The sequence below is a fragment of the Ricinus communis genome, chromosome 8 (genome assembly GCF_019578655.1).
Source record: "Ricinus communis isolate WT05 ecotype wild-type chromosome 8, ASM1957865v1, whole genome shotgun sequence".
Classification (NCBI taxonomy): domain Eukaryota; kingdom Viridiplantae; phylum Streptophyta; class Magnoliopsida; order Malpighiales; family Euphorbiaceae; genus Ricinus; species Ricinus communis.
Window position 1 is genome coordinate 9,749,497 of NC_063263.1, and position 15,213 is coordinate 9,764,709.

Sequence of the window (15,213 nt, forward strand, 5' to 3'; positions counted from 1 at the left end):
TCTCATTCTTATCAAATAAAACGGATTTCTTAATGGATTTCAACCAAACATAGTATTAGCATCAATGATGAACTTCCATCATGTATTAGAAAATGCTCATAACTAATTAAGAAGGGATCCATTTATTGCTAATGCATCAATGGCTCTTCAAATTCTTCTTTTGTTGAAACTTTTTTTCTCCATATTACTAAATATCTATAATTCTCTACTGAAAATTACTAAACGTACCATTACTTTTTAGAATTCTATTAAAACATATTATGCATATAAAGATACTCAAAAAATCTGAATAAAATTTTGATTTTAAAATTTCCGTTGTTCCAGTTATGGAAATTAATAGTTCAAATATAAAGCATTTCCTATAGCTCAAATTATAGTCCCTATTCTCTGTTGTAAAGAATTTCTGACCATCCTAAAACTAGTACTGTATGAGGCAAATAATGTGTATTGCATTTCGATTGGGGCAAGTTTTCGGACATATAAAACTGAAAGAAAAATGGAATTATATTCCATAAAAATGATGAGCTAAGGGGGTTTCCTTTCTTTATTTGTATTCTTTTTGTTTTCCTCTAATTTGAAATTTTATAAAGATTGTAAATATTATGTAGGAATTATATTCTTTTTCCAGCTAGGGTACGAATTATGGAGTACAAGTAGTAATTTGGACAAGAACACTACTTAACGCGGTTGCCGTGTCACTGGGGCCATTGTCGAGGTAACTCTTGCTGAATTTTCCCATATATATTTATGGGTATTTAATGGGTCCAATTTGCAACACCATAAATACCTTTGATATTTTCTTATAATGCATACATGACCATGCATTAATATATAGCAAACATATATCATTCATATTGCTTCATGCCGAAGATGCATCCTATCAGATCAAATTTTAAGACAATATCTAGCAAGTAGGTTTCTTTGCTAATATGCCTGCTAATTATTTTCATGGATACATTATAGGAATTTGAATGCTTTTCCTCCAAATCATCCATGTTCCAAACATGCTCAGAGCATTTGTATGATCAATTATATTCTGACATTATTATTATTATTGTTATTGTTATGAGATGGTTATGTTAATCATTATAATTAGAAAGGGAACCATTTAAATTAGAGATTAATAATTAATAAAATGTCTGTCTCGCATAAGTGATTAAAGACTACCAGGCTAATTATGTTTAGACTAATTGATCTAAAGAAAAAAAGGAAAAGAAAGAGAAGTAGTGCATTTAATGTTCATTGTAGGCTTAAAGTACTTTGAAAATTAATACAAATTAATGAGAACAAGTGGTTTTTAGAATTTCATGATTAAGGTTTTGAAATTAGAAAATTAGAATTCTTCAATTGACTGATTTAATGAAGGGAAGATGATATTATATGGAAAATATTCCATGAATGGGTAAACATAATACTGTTGCAAGAATATAAAAGAATAAAAATAAAAAAGGAAAAATGAATTCCTTCCACATTATCATGGGTGTGAGACTTTGTAGTACTCTTTTCGTCTATAATTTAATGCATATAGACCCCTTCAATAAGGCAAATCACATGGCTTGTTTCCCAATTCACAAAATCAGACGGCCAAGATTAAATCCTACCAAATCATGGAATACCCAACAGCTCTACGATCTGTCCCATATCCAACTTATGGTTGCTGGACTCTAATACTGTATTTAGGAAGCATAAAGTCCCCTCTTTTGCCTCTCATGTGACCGACCATTAAGCCTTATTTGACCTGTCATTGCTCCCACTTTGTCTATGTCTATTATCTTCTTCTTAACATTGTATATATAATTCTTTTCTTTTGTTATGTTCACTAACTATTATATAAACACTTAGCTACCAAACACTATATAACAACTATATAACATTCACATAACCAAAAATAACTTCCAAGAAAAGAAAAAAGGAGAATCTTTAGAAACCCATATTGAGAGAAAAATGGCAAAAGAAGGTCTTGGACTTGAAATCACTGAGCTAAGGCTTGGATTACCAGGAGGTGATCAGGGTATTAAGAATGAGAAGAAAAGGGTTTTCTCTGAAGTTTCCGGCGATGAAGGCAATAGTGCCTCCTCCACCACCACCACTTGTGACCAGAAAATTCCAACAAAGAGTCAAGTTGTTGGGTGGCCACCGGTTTGCTCCTATAGGAAAAGGAATAGCTTTAATGAGAAAGAAAGGCTTGAAACTTCAAAACTGTACGTGAAAGTTAGCATGGATGGTGCTCCTTTTCTTAGAAAGATTGACTTGGGTACTCACAAAGAGTACTCAGATCTTGTTCTTGCTCTGGAGAAGCTTTTTGGCTGCTTTGGCATCGGTAAGTTCTTTCATTTCTGCTCTATGTCTACTAGTCTTTCTAGGTTTTGCAGTGATGACATGAAACCTTGACATACAAGTATCTAACATAGGTTAAATTCATTACAAGCCATGCAAAAATAGTTAGATTTTTTTCCAATGAATATAATCTGAAATATTTTCTTTTTCCAACGAATAATAATTTGAAAATCAAACAGGCGCATGTCGAGTTTAAAAAATCTCAGTTCTTGCAATACGAAAACAGACAATCCAATAAATTGCATTATTGTGTTGGTGTAGAAAAAAGTTACTACATACTTGAAGCTTTAGCAACCCAATAAAATAGAAGAAAATAGCACTCGTAATAATTCTGCTAAGACTCTGCACCACAGCATGGAAAGTGGGCCTTTCTTTTGCTCCTTCCCTGAATGATTTCCAAATGAAAAAAAGAAAAAAATCAACAAGAAAATTAAATTCCAGAAAGAAAAGGGACCGAACAAATAAGGTGAAAAGGGTAACAAAAAACATTGGCCATCATTTGATGGCATGCACTAAAATTCACGCGCGAAACAAGGTACCCCCACCCCCACCTAGCCAGAAATTATTAATGGTAGACAGAGTATAGTGGCATATCTTCGCACAATGTTCATATACTATAGATTAGGAACGATCTGTATGATGTTGAATTAATATAATAATTACATGCATGGACTTTGTAAACTTCTTAAATATATATTCTCAAAAAAAATTATATATTTATGCTCAAAGTAAGACTAAGACAGAAATGAAGGGAAAAAAGAATTGGGTTAATAATGGGAAATGTGTGAACAGGCAAAGCTTTGAAAGATGCAGACAGCAGTGACTACGTTCCCATATATGAGGACAAGGATGGAGACTGGATGCTTGTGGGAGATGTCCCCTGGGAGTAAGCCTCTTTAACTCATTAACATCCACTTCCATTTTTTGAATTTTCCATTATATATATGCCACATTCCACATGATTTAATTTGTACATAAATTTGTAATGTATATATTGTAGTTACCAATTTTGGTAAAAAAACGTAAAGGAAAAAAAAAAATCAAAACTATTGAACGGGCCGGTGGAATCAAATCCGATCCAATTGAATCTGAAGTTTTTAATTTAGATCTGACTGAAATGACTGGTGACAAGTTTATTGTTAAGCCAATTTTAATTATGCATAAATCAAATTAAGCTTAATTGTGCATAGAAAAATATTAGACTCTAATTGAATTCAGACTCCCTTAACATAAAAGATTATAAATAAAGCTCAAGAATAAAATTCTTATTTAGATCTGATTTATTATAAGTAGATGATTAGTGGAGTAGGAGGATTAATTATGCCAGTTCAAGCTATTAATCAGAACGTTTATCGAGTCAAATGGGTATTCAAACTTTAATTACAATATAAATTTGGGATTTGTATCGGGAATTTTTAAAAATTTGTTCATTACTTATAATTTTTGAACAATTGACCTAAGTTGATGTCCACTAAAGCTTAAGAGACAATTCATGTTGTCACTTCTTTTGGCGGACTAGTGCATTAATTTTATTTTTATTTTCTTTGTAGAATAACACGTTTGTAATGATAGTTTTCTTGAATCTAAAGGACTATATAAAATCTTAATAATCAACTCTAATTAAAAGCCATCAAACTTTGACTGTGCCTAATTTTGAAACTTAATAATGATTTTCACAACTTGTCCTACTAAAGGGTTGACACACGAGGCAACAAAATTGATTTCTTATCATAATTTTAATTAACCTTTACAGATCAAAATTTCAACCACAGCATAATTAGTGTTGATTACTTTGGCTAGCTTCTAGTAACGTTTTACAAATATTCATAGTGATTGATTTAGTGATCGACGGTCTGCATTTATGCATAATTAAAAAACTTCCAGATGAAATTAATTATGTGCTGCCGACATCTACAAATACCTTATGATAGTGTTATTGTTAGATGGCATGATGGCCTCAAAGACCATACCTTGTCAAGATGTGACATTATTCGGGGGAAAGAAAATATATATCTCCTCCAACTTTCTAACCATTACTTAGATTCACCACTATAATGAAGGTTGTGTCTTTCTTTTTTCTTTTGCCATTGTTATTTCTTTTAACTCCTTAGAGATTTTATGAATTATGAACCACAAAATAAGATAGTCATTTCTTATTTCTAGCCATAAAAATGATAAATCCCCACCAAAAATATCGATGGATGATGGATAGAGAGAGTCGGACTTGAGATTTCTTAAGTTCTCGCAAATTAGAACATTAATCAGGCCAAATATATAATAAGTTGCATGTATGCAAAGCTAAGAATCGAGTAATTACTTGGTTGACAGGATGTTTACAGAGTCATGCAAGAGACTAAGGATCATGAAGAGATCGGAGGCCAAATGTTTTGGACTGCAGCAGAAAGGTGCTCTTAAGGGAATCACAAACGAGGATCGTAACTAAATATAGTAATATTTAAGTGGAGAATTTGACAGGAATTCCTCGTTTGTAGACACTTCTTTTATTATATGTTTAATTATAGTGGTTGCCTATTTATTTCTTGAATTAAGATGATGAATCTTCATCATAGATATGACTGTAAGACTTTAAATAGGAACAAGGACAAGTTGCTTGCTTAATTACCAGCTTTTGTTGCTATTACTGTTATTGGAAAATCAAAAATTACCATATTCAATATGGGATTTGATTTCCAATTATAATATTTTATTTGATTCTACATGTGTTATTGTATTCCTGAAGTTAAGTTTGTTACAAGAAATTGTTGACCATTGAAGAATTAGTTATACTCCATAAATTAATTTCATTTTATTATCAAAAGATGGAACATTGTCAAATTAATTTAAATGTCCAATCATGTGTGCCATGGTAGTCATGAAATTTAAAATAAATACACATAATTAACAAAAGTCTTGCATGTTAGCAACATTCAATTGCATATGTTTTAATTATTTCATGTTCTCTTTTCCAATTCTAGCTAACATTTAATGGTAATAATAATAATAATAAATAAATAAACATTGGTTATACCATGTCGAACTATATCCTGACAATCTTCCCCCTGTGAACACTAAATTAACAATAAATTATCTTAATTAAATTAACCAAACACCATTAGAATGCAAATTTAATAATTTAACCCATAATTAATTAGGGTTTCTATCCACAAACTTTATTGAAATTTAAGAACTTGTTAACTTAATCTAGGACACAAGTTTAAGGTCAAGGTGTAGTTTCCATCCACAATTAGTTTGTTTTAATTAAGCAAACAAAGTGGAGCATTTCTAGAACCAAGGGCCCATGTTCTCATATTCTTATACATGAATAATTATTTCTTTTTCTATAAGAAATTCACATGATTAGGGGCTGTATTGACATTGAACCCTTAATTGCTTAAGTCCTGGTACAGAATCTAATCTGCATTCTCACATAACTAGATATTCTTAAAACAAAACTAATTAACTTACTTCTTTTTTTATATCATTTGATTACCCGACATAATGCAGTCAAATAGTATTGGGATGTTGTTAATTAAATATTAATATGGATTAATATTATATTTTAATAGCACCTACAGTTCCTTTGGATTAGATAATATATACTGCGTGCTTTTGGCCAAGATTGATTAGGGAAGTTAAATGTATCAGAATAACTACTTAATTAACATTCTAGTTCTTTAATCACTCGTTTATGTACCCATTGCTTGATTCTTAATCAACTGGAAAACCATGGATTTAGTCAGGCTTTGACTGTCTAGTTCCCACGAATCCAGCTTCTGGGTAGTTTAAAAAGATTAACAAAATAAAACAAAAAGAAAAAAAAAGCAATTCTATTTGGGTTTTGCAGTTCGTTGGATGAGGTCATTTGGGCTAGTTAAAAGAATTAGTTCGTGGTCTACTAATAGTTTAATTAGTCATACAATGGGATTAAACAGCCTCCATTAGTCTAATGTGGTTCATTGTATGAGTTCAATACACACATGGCTCCAAGATTGTTGAATTTTTTTAATGGAGACTTCACTTTTATGGCAATTTGTGAAGTGAGGAGCACGAAGAAATGGGTAATGGTAGCTCCCCTTATGGTATGTTTTCTTTTTTCTGAAAAAATTAAAAAATAGAAACAAAAGGTGGGTTCTGGTATTCACCTGTATATATGCACAATTCAATGAATTCATTTCATAGAATTTAAATACATATTATATATTTATTTTTTTTATATTTATATTACATATTTATTTTATATCTGCATACTGCGGTAGTTATTATTATTATTTTAATTATAAATATTTTTAATTATAAAATATAATTAGTTATTTTTATCTGAAATTTTTATAATGTAAAATATGACGAAACTACATCAAATATGTAAAATAATAGTTTAATAAGAGATATAATTTGATAAAATATCAAATAAATTGAAAAATTATTTACTAATAATATTTATATAAATTAATATTTAACTTTAGGTTTTTCAAATTATTATTTAATTAAAAATTAATATATTAATCATATTGTATTATTATCAATATAATAACTCAAATAAGACTACCTTTATTTCCACAACTATTTTTGCTAAGGCCACAACTACATTAGGAAGAAAGAAAGTTGAAAGTGACTCAAATACCCTTCAAGAAATTCTTGTCTTAAATGATTAAAACATAAATCTATTTGCCTTAAAAATCTCCCAAAACTTTAAGCTACCTTTTCTTCATTTATCCTATTTTATCATCCTATTGACTTAAAAAGAAATCTACACAAGCTTACAATTTGTCCATATTCCTTATGTTTCCCCTTTGGTTAATTATTTATTTTACTTATAAATCTAGTTTATGTTTTAGTGGAATAAACAAATACAGGGTAGAGTTAATTTATTGGCTAAAAAGAAGCTTTTGGTTTAATCTTTGCATTTGTGAGTAGGAAATGCAATATCTTACAAACTCAAAGTGTCAACAAAAGATTCAGAACTTTCCTTTTGTCCCTGTTTTTGGGCGTTAGTGTTGGTTATAGAAATTGTTCTCATCTTTCTATGCTAAATTTAATTTTAAGAATTGCAAATTGAAAAGCAATAAGAATTCAAAGTCACTGTTGAAATATGACATAAATAATTCTATTATATGTACACCGATTATTTGGCCTAAGTGTTGGAGGTTGGATAAAGTACAAGAATGTATTGTTTAAGCACATCAAATGCAATTACATAAGATAACAAAAAAGACAAACTTACTTCAAAACAAACTAAGAGATTTATAATTAAACCATGAAAACCAAATAACAATGCATAAAATATTTTACCTATACGAATTAATTATTTTTTATTTAGTTAAGTTTTGATATTTTTTCGTTAATTATATATATTTTTAATTTAATAGAGTGATGAGACAGAGAATATAAAAAGAAATAGTCTAGAGATTCACAAGAATTTTATAGAAATTATATTCAATTTTGATTCTTTAAGAAAAGAATTCATATATACTTTTAAATTATTTTTTAATTAAGTGTCCGCCTAGCAAAAGTATTTATGGAGATAAGAGTAGCAACCTTCAAATAAACATAAAAATCAACATTCCATCAATTATGGCTATATATCGAAAATAAATACATATGTTAAAAGCATTATATATATATATATCAAAAGAATGTTATATTTCAGTAACGGCTATCCGCAGATTAAGTGTTACAAGATACATCAATATATAACAAACACATTCTGCTTCATGCTTATGAAGAATCTTATTATGTTTAATTTGTCTTGAAATTTTTAATCAAACATTTCGTTGAACATCATTTTAGGTATCATACTAATTAGTTGGACAATGCAATCCTTGAGTTGAAAGCTTCAGTTTAATCTCAGCTTGACAAGTGAGGTCGGAAAGATTCGTCCAAAGCCTTAATTTGTCTGAGCTTGACAGCTGAGATTGGAAAGCAGAAGAGTGATTTATATGAAGCTTTTGTCCATTAATCCCATGGCATTGAGCAAACATTGGCACTTTAAACAAAAAAAATGAGCAAAATTGCAGATCTTTTAAAACCCTGATTCCCGCAGCACCACTCTATTCTATTATTAAATTTAGGGTTGTTGGTAGTAAACCATATTTATCAACTGAAAAATATATATAATTTCTAATATTACCATATTCAACTAATTAAACAACCCCAGCTTCTAGAAACCTTTGAAGGGCAAGAGGCTTTTATTCTTTAATTAGCCTCCATAATTTATAACAATCTTACTTTAGAAGCTTAGTACTAAAGCAACATTAATCAAAATTTAAACAAGCACACAACAGAAAAGGAAAAAAAGAAATGATGCCCATAGCTTTTTATAAAGAGACCAAGATTTCAAAAGTCATAATTGATGGCTCATCCACAAGGGAAAATTGATGTGCCCTTGCTGTCAAATTGCCACCTAACTAAGTATAATTGCAATAAATTCCATGTAAAAAACAGGAATGATTCCAAGTATTAGAAAAATAATAATGCTTTATCAAATCAAGAAAAAGCAGTGTGATAGGTGAGGCAAGTGAAGTGAGTTTCTGATATTGATTTTATACGATTTTAGACAATTTTGAGTACTTTTCGCTCATTGTATTAGTATTTGCTGTTTCCACATCTTGAGATAATATCTAAAAGAAAACCATGTGAACGACCCCAGATTTTTAACAAATCTGGTCAATACATTTATTAAGGTACACCACTGATAAAATTGACCCATTATCACATTAAGATATTCTAGCAGAATTCATTATTACTCAGTTCAATCAATCTTTTTCTTGGAAATTAATCTCTACTGGTTAAGCCCTTTTGGTTTCTGCGAGCCCCGATCAAGGATTTTTTGTTTATTGTTGGTCCAGATATATATTTTTTACCATATTTCCCTGTTTTAGACAGAAAACTAAAATATAACTTTGAACCCAAAATAATAATAATATGCATATGATACTTTGTTTGCATAATTCAATTACAATTATTGGTGCTTTCATTTTCCTCTTCCTAACTCCTAAGTCCTAACCATCTGAATTAGACAATTAGGTAGATCGCAAAAGAAATATATGCATTAGATTCTTTATCATGATCTTTAGTTATTTCTTTATATTATTTGAGGTTTCTGTTCTTTTAGTTGGAAGGTGAGATATCCAGTGACCCAACCAGTTGATTATTATGATGATGTTATGTTAACAATAGAACCATGTCGATGGAGGCAACAAAATTCCAAGCTTGATATAGTTGTCGATTTCTTAGTATATTTTATTTATATTTTTAAATTAAATTGTATTAATAATGTATTTGACAGTCAAAAGAAAAGGAAGATCATTTAGTCCCCCACTTTCCAACCCTAAAAACAAAAATAATTCATTATTATATTATATATATATAAGAGATTGTACTAAATAATTATATCATTAATGTCTAAACTATCATATGCATTTTATTTAATTTCCCCTCTAAATTACTTGAATAAATTTGAAGAACATAATAATTGTTACCCACATAAATTAGTTCCACTTTGCCAATAAATCAAATTATATTAAAAAAAAAACCTAATTTAGTCTATGAAATTAAAAATAATCAATTTTGTTGCCCCTCTCTTTGGATTACTTTGAAAATGGAGCAAATTGAAAAATAAAAAGAACACTTTATTACCGGTTAGTGAGACGGGTGACCCGCAGATCCCGGTGAATGACGGGAGATTTAACTTACAACTAACGGTTTTGTCTCCAAAAGGAGAATAAGAGGGTCACCATTAGGTCAGGACACGTGTCGGTTACACTTTCCGTATTCCATTTGAGCTAAAAGAAGAGGAAAAAAAAAAAGCCGACAAGGAAACACATTCACATGGATGTTTGTAGGACCCAGTTTTTCCGTTGGCACGTGTAACTCTTTCTCTCTGTGTAAAAGTTGACTTGTACTTTAAGAACCCAACATCATGGCCCTACCTTTTGTTTGCCCCTTTATTACTGCCTTCCTCACACGAACACAAAAGAAAAGGCTCATATTCAAGTGCATTCCATTCTATGTTATTATCATATCATGGACCATCCAAAATCTGATAAAAGATTATTATCTAGATTGAATGATATGAAAGGATTGCTATTGTTTTGCTCCACCTATTATGAAGTTTTTTTCATCTTATTTTATTCTATATTATTCATAGTATTTGAATATGTTTATAGTATTTTTGGTCATTTCTTGTGCATTGGTTTATTGAATGTATGGAAAGCAAATTATCTCAAATAAATATAATAAATATAGTTTGATTATGGAATGGTTGATATTTTGATTTTTAATTTAAGAAATTATGTGAATAATAAAAGGATTTAAATTACAATAAATTATTTATTAAGTTGATGTTTGTTTTTGCTAAATCAATTATAGAGCTAATTAATGAGTTAAGAATTGAGATATATAATTAAAAATAAGTTATATATATATAAATGAGCTAAGAATTAAAAATAAACTTCAAAATATTGATGTGTGAGCTAAATTAACACAAGCTAATAGCTATAGATATAATATGAACCAAGTAATTGAACGTAATAAATGCAAGCGATGAAATAGTAACTAAAAAAATCGAGAAGTTAATTGCATAAAATTAAAAAATTACAAAAATGTAACTGATTGCTATTCTATTTCAATGACAAAATTCATAGACCTTGAGTTCTTTATTTTGATATTTAATTGGTTGGGGTTTATTTATAAAGAGTCTTTACCTATTTATAGACATCCATGATTTGAAAAATAAGCATGACATATTCTTTATTCTTAGTTCCTTCCTTAATTAATTCCATAATTTTTATGAGTACGTACTAATATGGCTTCCAAATTCTGAATATATAAATTAAGTGTAATTTCTATACTCACTTCAATTTTCTTCCTAGATCACAAAAATATGTTTTATCCTTTTAGGATATGCTTCAATATCTACATTATTTCTTTCTTTTCCTCTATATGCATTATTTACTTCCTAATTCATAGGAGCGTATTGCAATCTTTTAGAAGATTTTGTAACCGTCTTTTCACTTTCTTACATTCTTATTTATCATAGAAATTATTAACCAACTCATAACCAATGGATCGAGATCTATTAATACGTCAAGAATTTGATAAGAGCTAGAAACTCATAAGCTTTAAAATTTTGAATAAAAAATAAATAAACTGTTTTAATCGCTTGACGAAATTACTAAACTTGCACCAGTACTAAATGTAGGCTTAAACATAAAAATTTAGAACTCTTTATAGGATGAGTTATTAGTGTCTAAATTTTTAATTCCCTATATTATAAAATAAATATTGAATTTCTAATTTAGTGATTTTAAGTGTATAAATTAGTAAATAGTGATGATTTATTTGGCTATAATGGTATAGTTTTATGAATATGATTAAGTTTATAAATATAATAGCTAAATTTTTAAAAATTCATATAAAAAATAAAAGATCGGTATGAATAAAATTATGATAACAGTATTTACCTAGATTGTATATTAGCTTTTAAATTTAGTATTATAACAATTATAAACAAAATGCAATGCTCAAATACTAAATTTTAAATTCATTTTAAATAAAAAGATCTTGCTTCATGGCCAAAAAATTAATCTACTAGACCTTTTTTAAATAGAAAATAAAATATTTTCTTAAACAAGAATAATATTGATAGACTGTTTTTCAATATTATGTTGCAAAATAGGCAATGACAGAGAGAATATTAGATGAGCAAATCAATTTGAACTATCAAAATTTTTGACAAGTAAAATAACAAGAAATTCGAACTTGATGGTTCTCATTACTATGAAACAGTAGCTTGATTGTTGAATTACCAATAAAAGCTCAATGCCAATCAAAGTGCAGTGTACATCTCCCACATACAATGATATCCGTAAAAAGTAATTGACAATAAAATATTAAAACTTAAAAGAAATAGTGACAGGTACCAGGATGGACCGACCAACAGCAGCACTCAAAATCACACGCTTTCTACTCAAATACAGTCACATACATGGACAAATCACAACCGCTCTTTCTATCACACGTGTCATTCTGCGAATGGTTTAATAAATTTTGCCGGCCAGATTCTTCTTTCTCCTCTTTATATAAGGGGTCAAAGTTTTTGGTCACTTACTTGTTTTCTGCCTCATTCAAACGAAAAAAAACAAAAAAACAAAAAAGAAGGAAGAAAAATCGAATTGGACAATCTTCATTACCTTATGTCACCGGAAAGTGGGATACACTTGCCTGAATCTGACACTGCCACCATGAATTTCACTGAGACTGAGTTGACCTTAGCTTTGCCTGGCGAGTCCCGTGTCTCGGCTGATAATGGAGCGAAAATAGGAACAAAACGTGGGTATTTGCAAACTGTTGATCTGAATCTTGGAAGCTGTAGCAGTGATTGTGGGAATAAAGATTGTAATATGCCGGAAAATGATGTGTCCAGCGCCCCAAAAAAGCCTCCAGTTTCCAAGTAAGAATCTCATTTCTTCTTTTTATTTAAAAACTTTTTGTTTCCGCCTCCGAAGCCCAGTGGCTCGTGGGAGGCAACAGAGCAGTCAATTTCTTATAATATCTGACAGTAAAAATGATAAATTCCGCCTGATGCTACTGGGAGAAAAGAACCGAGGAGCCAGGCTGCGTTAGCTCAAAATTAAATTCTCGAAATCTATAAGTACGAATAATAATTTGATGAACGTATAGGTGAATAATTTTGGAGGGGTTGATTAATAGTACGTAGGATTTAAATTAATTTGTGGATGGAATGCTAGGGCACAAGTGGTGGGGTGGCCGCCGGTGAGAGCGTACAGAAAGAACGCTATGAAAAGCAGTAAATTTGTTAAGGTTGCAGTAGATGGAGCTCCATACTTGAGAAAGGTTGATCTTGAGATGTACAACAGTTATCAGCAGCTCTTGACTGCTCTGGAGGACATGTTTTCGTGCTTCACCATACGTATGTATCAAATTTTCTATATGAATTTGGAACTTTCTTATATTTTATTTCAAGGGCAGTTTAGTCATATTCCTAATTTAACTGGTGGTAACAGGAAATTATTTGAATGAGAGGAAAATTATGGATCAAGTGAATGGGGTTGAATATGTGCCTACTTATGAAGACAAAGATGGTGACTGGATGATGGTTGGAGATGTTCCATGGACGTAGGTTCCCTAATTTGCTCCTTAATTATCATAACCCCTAATCCAGTTTTATTTAATTTACATATTTATTAATACACTTGTTGTTTTTTTTTAATCTTTCCAGAATGTTTGTTGAATCATGTAAGAGATTAAGGTTAATGAAAAGCTCAGAGGCAACTGGATTAGGTAATTATTATTTATTATTGGAATTTCTTCTTTTGAGAAATAAGGTATTAACTAAATTTCTTTATTGCTGGATGCACAGCTCCAAGAACACCTTCAAAATGCTCAAGCTCAAGTGAGTGATACAAATGGAATGAGACAACTGATGTACAGAGGCTTTTGTCTTCGCTTTTTAAAACAGTTGCTTCTGGTTGAGCAGATCAAACACAGAAATAAAAAAAGATAAAAAAAGAGAGCCTGTCTGTAATTTTCTTTTTGTTGCATTACCTTAGATAGTGCAAATTGATGCTGTTGCCTTTTTTCCTTTCCAATTTTCAGCCTTTTGTTTTCCATTGTCATACTTGCTGACTTTTCTTTTAATTTATGTCTCCCTAACATAAGTTTGTAATTATATAAACTTAATACTCGACATAACACACAAACTATCTGAGTATTCTCTTCTTCTTATAATTTATTTGGATGATTTTTAATCAATTTACTTATTATATGTTTATGTGTAATTGGGTGATATTAATCATCGACAAGTTTATTTAGGGATCAGAAAAACCATGGATATTTTAGAGCATCTAATTTTCTATTAAATATAAGCATCTAATTCATGTATCAACTTTTTTCTAACAAGCATGAAATCGCATATAATCATATAATTTTAAACTCAATTGATGTGTTCTTGACCAACGGAAAATGACTTATAATTAATTTGTCCTCTAATCAAATAATTCTCATGTTAATTCTACAAAATCATTATACTTGCAATTGATTAGTATATAAAAATACCCTTAAATTTCTACCTGAATGACTTCTGGATATTTCAAATGCTGCCACCAACAAGAAAATTATAGGTGGGTTGGCCACTTGATGTCTTTTGGCCCCATGGACTACAGTTGGGTCATTTTGTGACGTTGAATTATCTTAAAGCTAAAGTTGGTCCAAGGTTGAATAGAGAATTTGGTCCAGGCTTAAAGAGAAAAACAGGTTAGCCCACTGACCCACTTGATGCAAGCATTTTGGCGACATAGCTTTCTAGATAGTATTAGAAAACACACAAAAACAGTGTAGTTATTTTACTGTAAATTTTTCTTTTTCAAAATTACAGTTGAGTTATTTTTCAGCTGTTATTTTTATGTTGTTTTTCAATCTCTTTCTATTGGATATCAGTTATTTTTGGTTATTTTATTAAAAAATAATGTAAAAAAAAAAAACTAAAAATCAATCAAAATCATAAATTTTAGGAAAAAAAATTAAAATTATGTTCTTAATATTTTAATAAAGTAAAAATGAAAAATATTAAAAGAAAACTGTGAATTTAATATAAAAATAAAAAAAGACGTGGGTTCTTCTTATAATTTTTTTAAATAAATAATGATTTAACAAATTCTAAGGCATCTAAACAAAAGATCAGCTGCAGTACAATGTAGTTCTTTAAAAAATATCATTGTACTAATAAATAGTTTTTTAATCAGATAACGACACTAATTTTTATTTTAAGAAATATTACATTAATTATATTTTAATATTATATTAACTAATAAATTAGTTTTCTAATTGGATAATAAATTTGTTTTAAAAAATAAAAAC

The 15,213-nt window shown here is 29.5% G+C and overlaps 2 protein-coding genes across 2 annotated transcripts; both read left to right on the forward strand.

Annotated features, from left to right (window-relative positions):
* Window positions 1-1,811: 1,811 nt before the first annotated feature.
* Window positions 1,812-5,054, forward strand: LOC8271341 (auxin-induced protein AUX22). The gene is made up of 3 exons (XM_002517482.4): window positions 1,812-2,320; window positions 3,130-3,223; window positions 4,666-5,054. The coding sequence occupies exons 1-3, from the start codon at window positions 1,945-1,947 to the stop codon at window positions 4,778-4,780; spliced, it is 585 nt and encodes a 194-aa protein (XP_002517528.1). The 5' UTR covers window positions 1,812-1,944; the 3' UTR covers window positions 4,781-5,054.
* Window positions 5,055-12,433: 7,379 nt separating this feature from the next.
* Window positions 12,434-13,973, forward strand: LOC8271342 (auxin-responsive protein IAA1). Its single transcript, XM_002517483.4, has 5 exons — window positions 12,434-12,787; window positions 13,086-13,267; window positions 13,362-13,473; window positions 13,577-13,638; window positions 13,718-13,973. The coding sequence occupies exons 1-5, from the start codon at window positions 12,531-12,533 to the stop codon at window positions 13,756-13,758; spliced, it is 654 nt and encodes a 217-aa protein (XP_002517529.1). The 5' UTR covers window positions 12,434-12,530; the 3' UTR covers window positions 13,759-13,973.
* The last annotated feature ends 1,240 nt before the right edge of the window (window positions 13,974-15,213 follow it).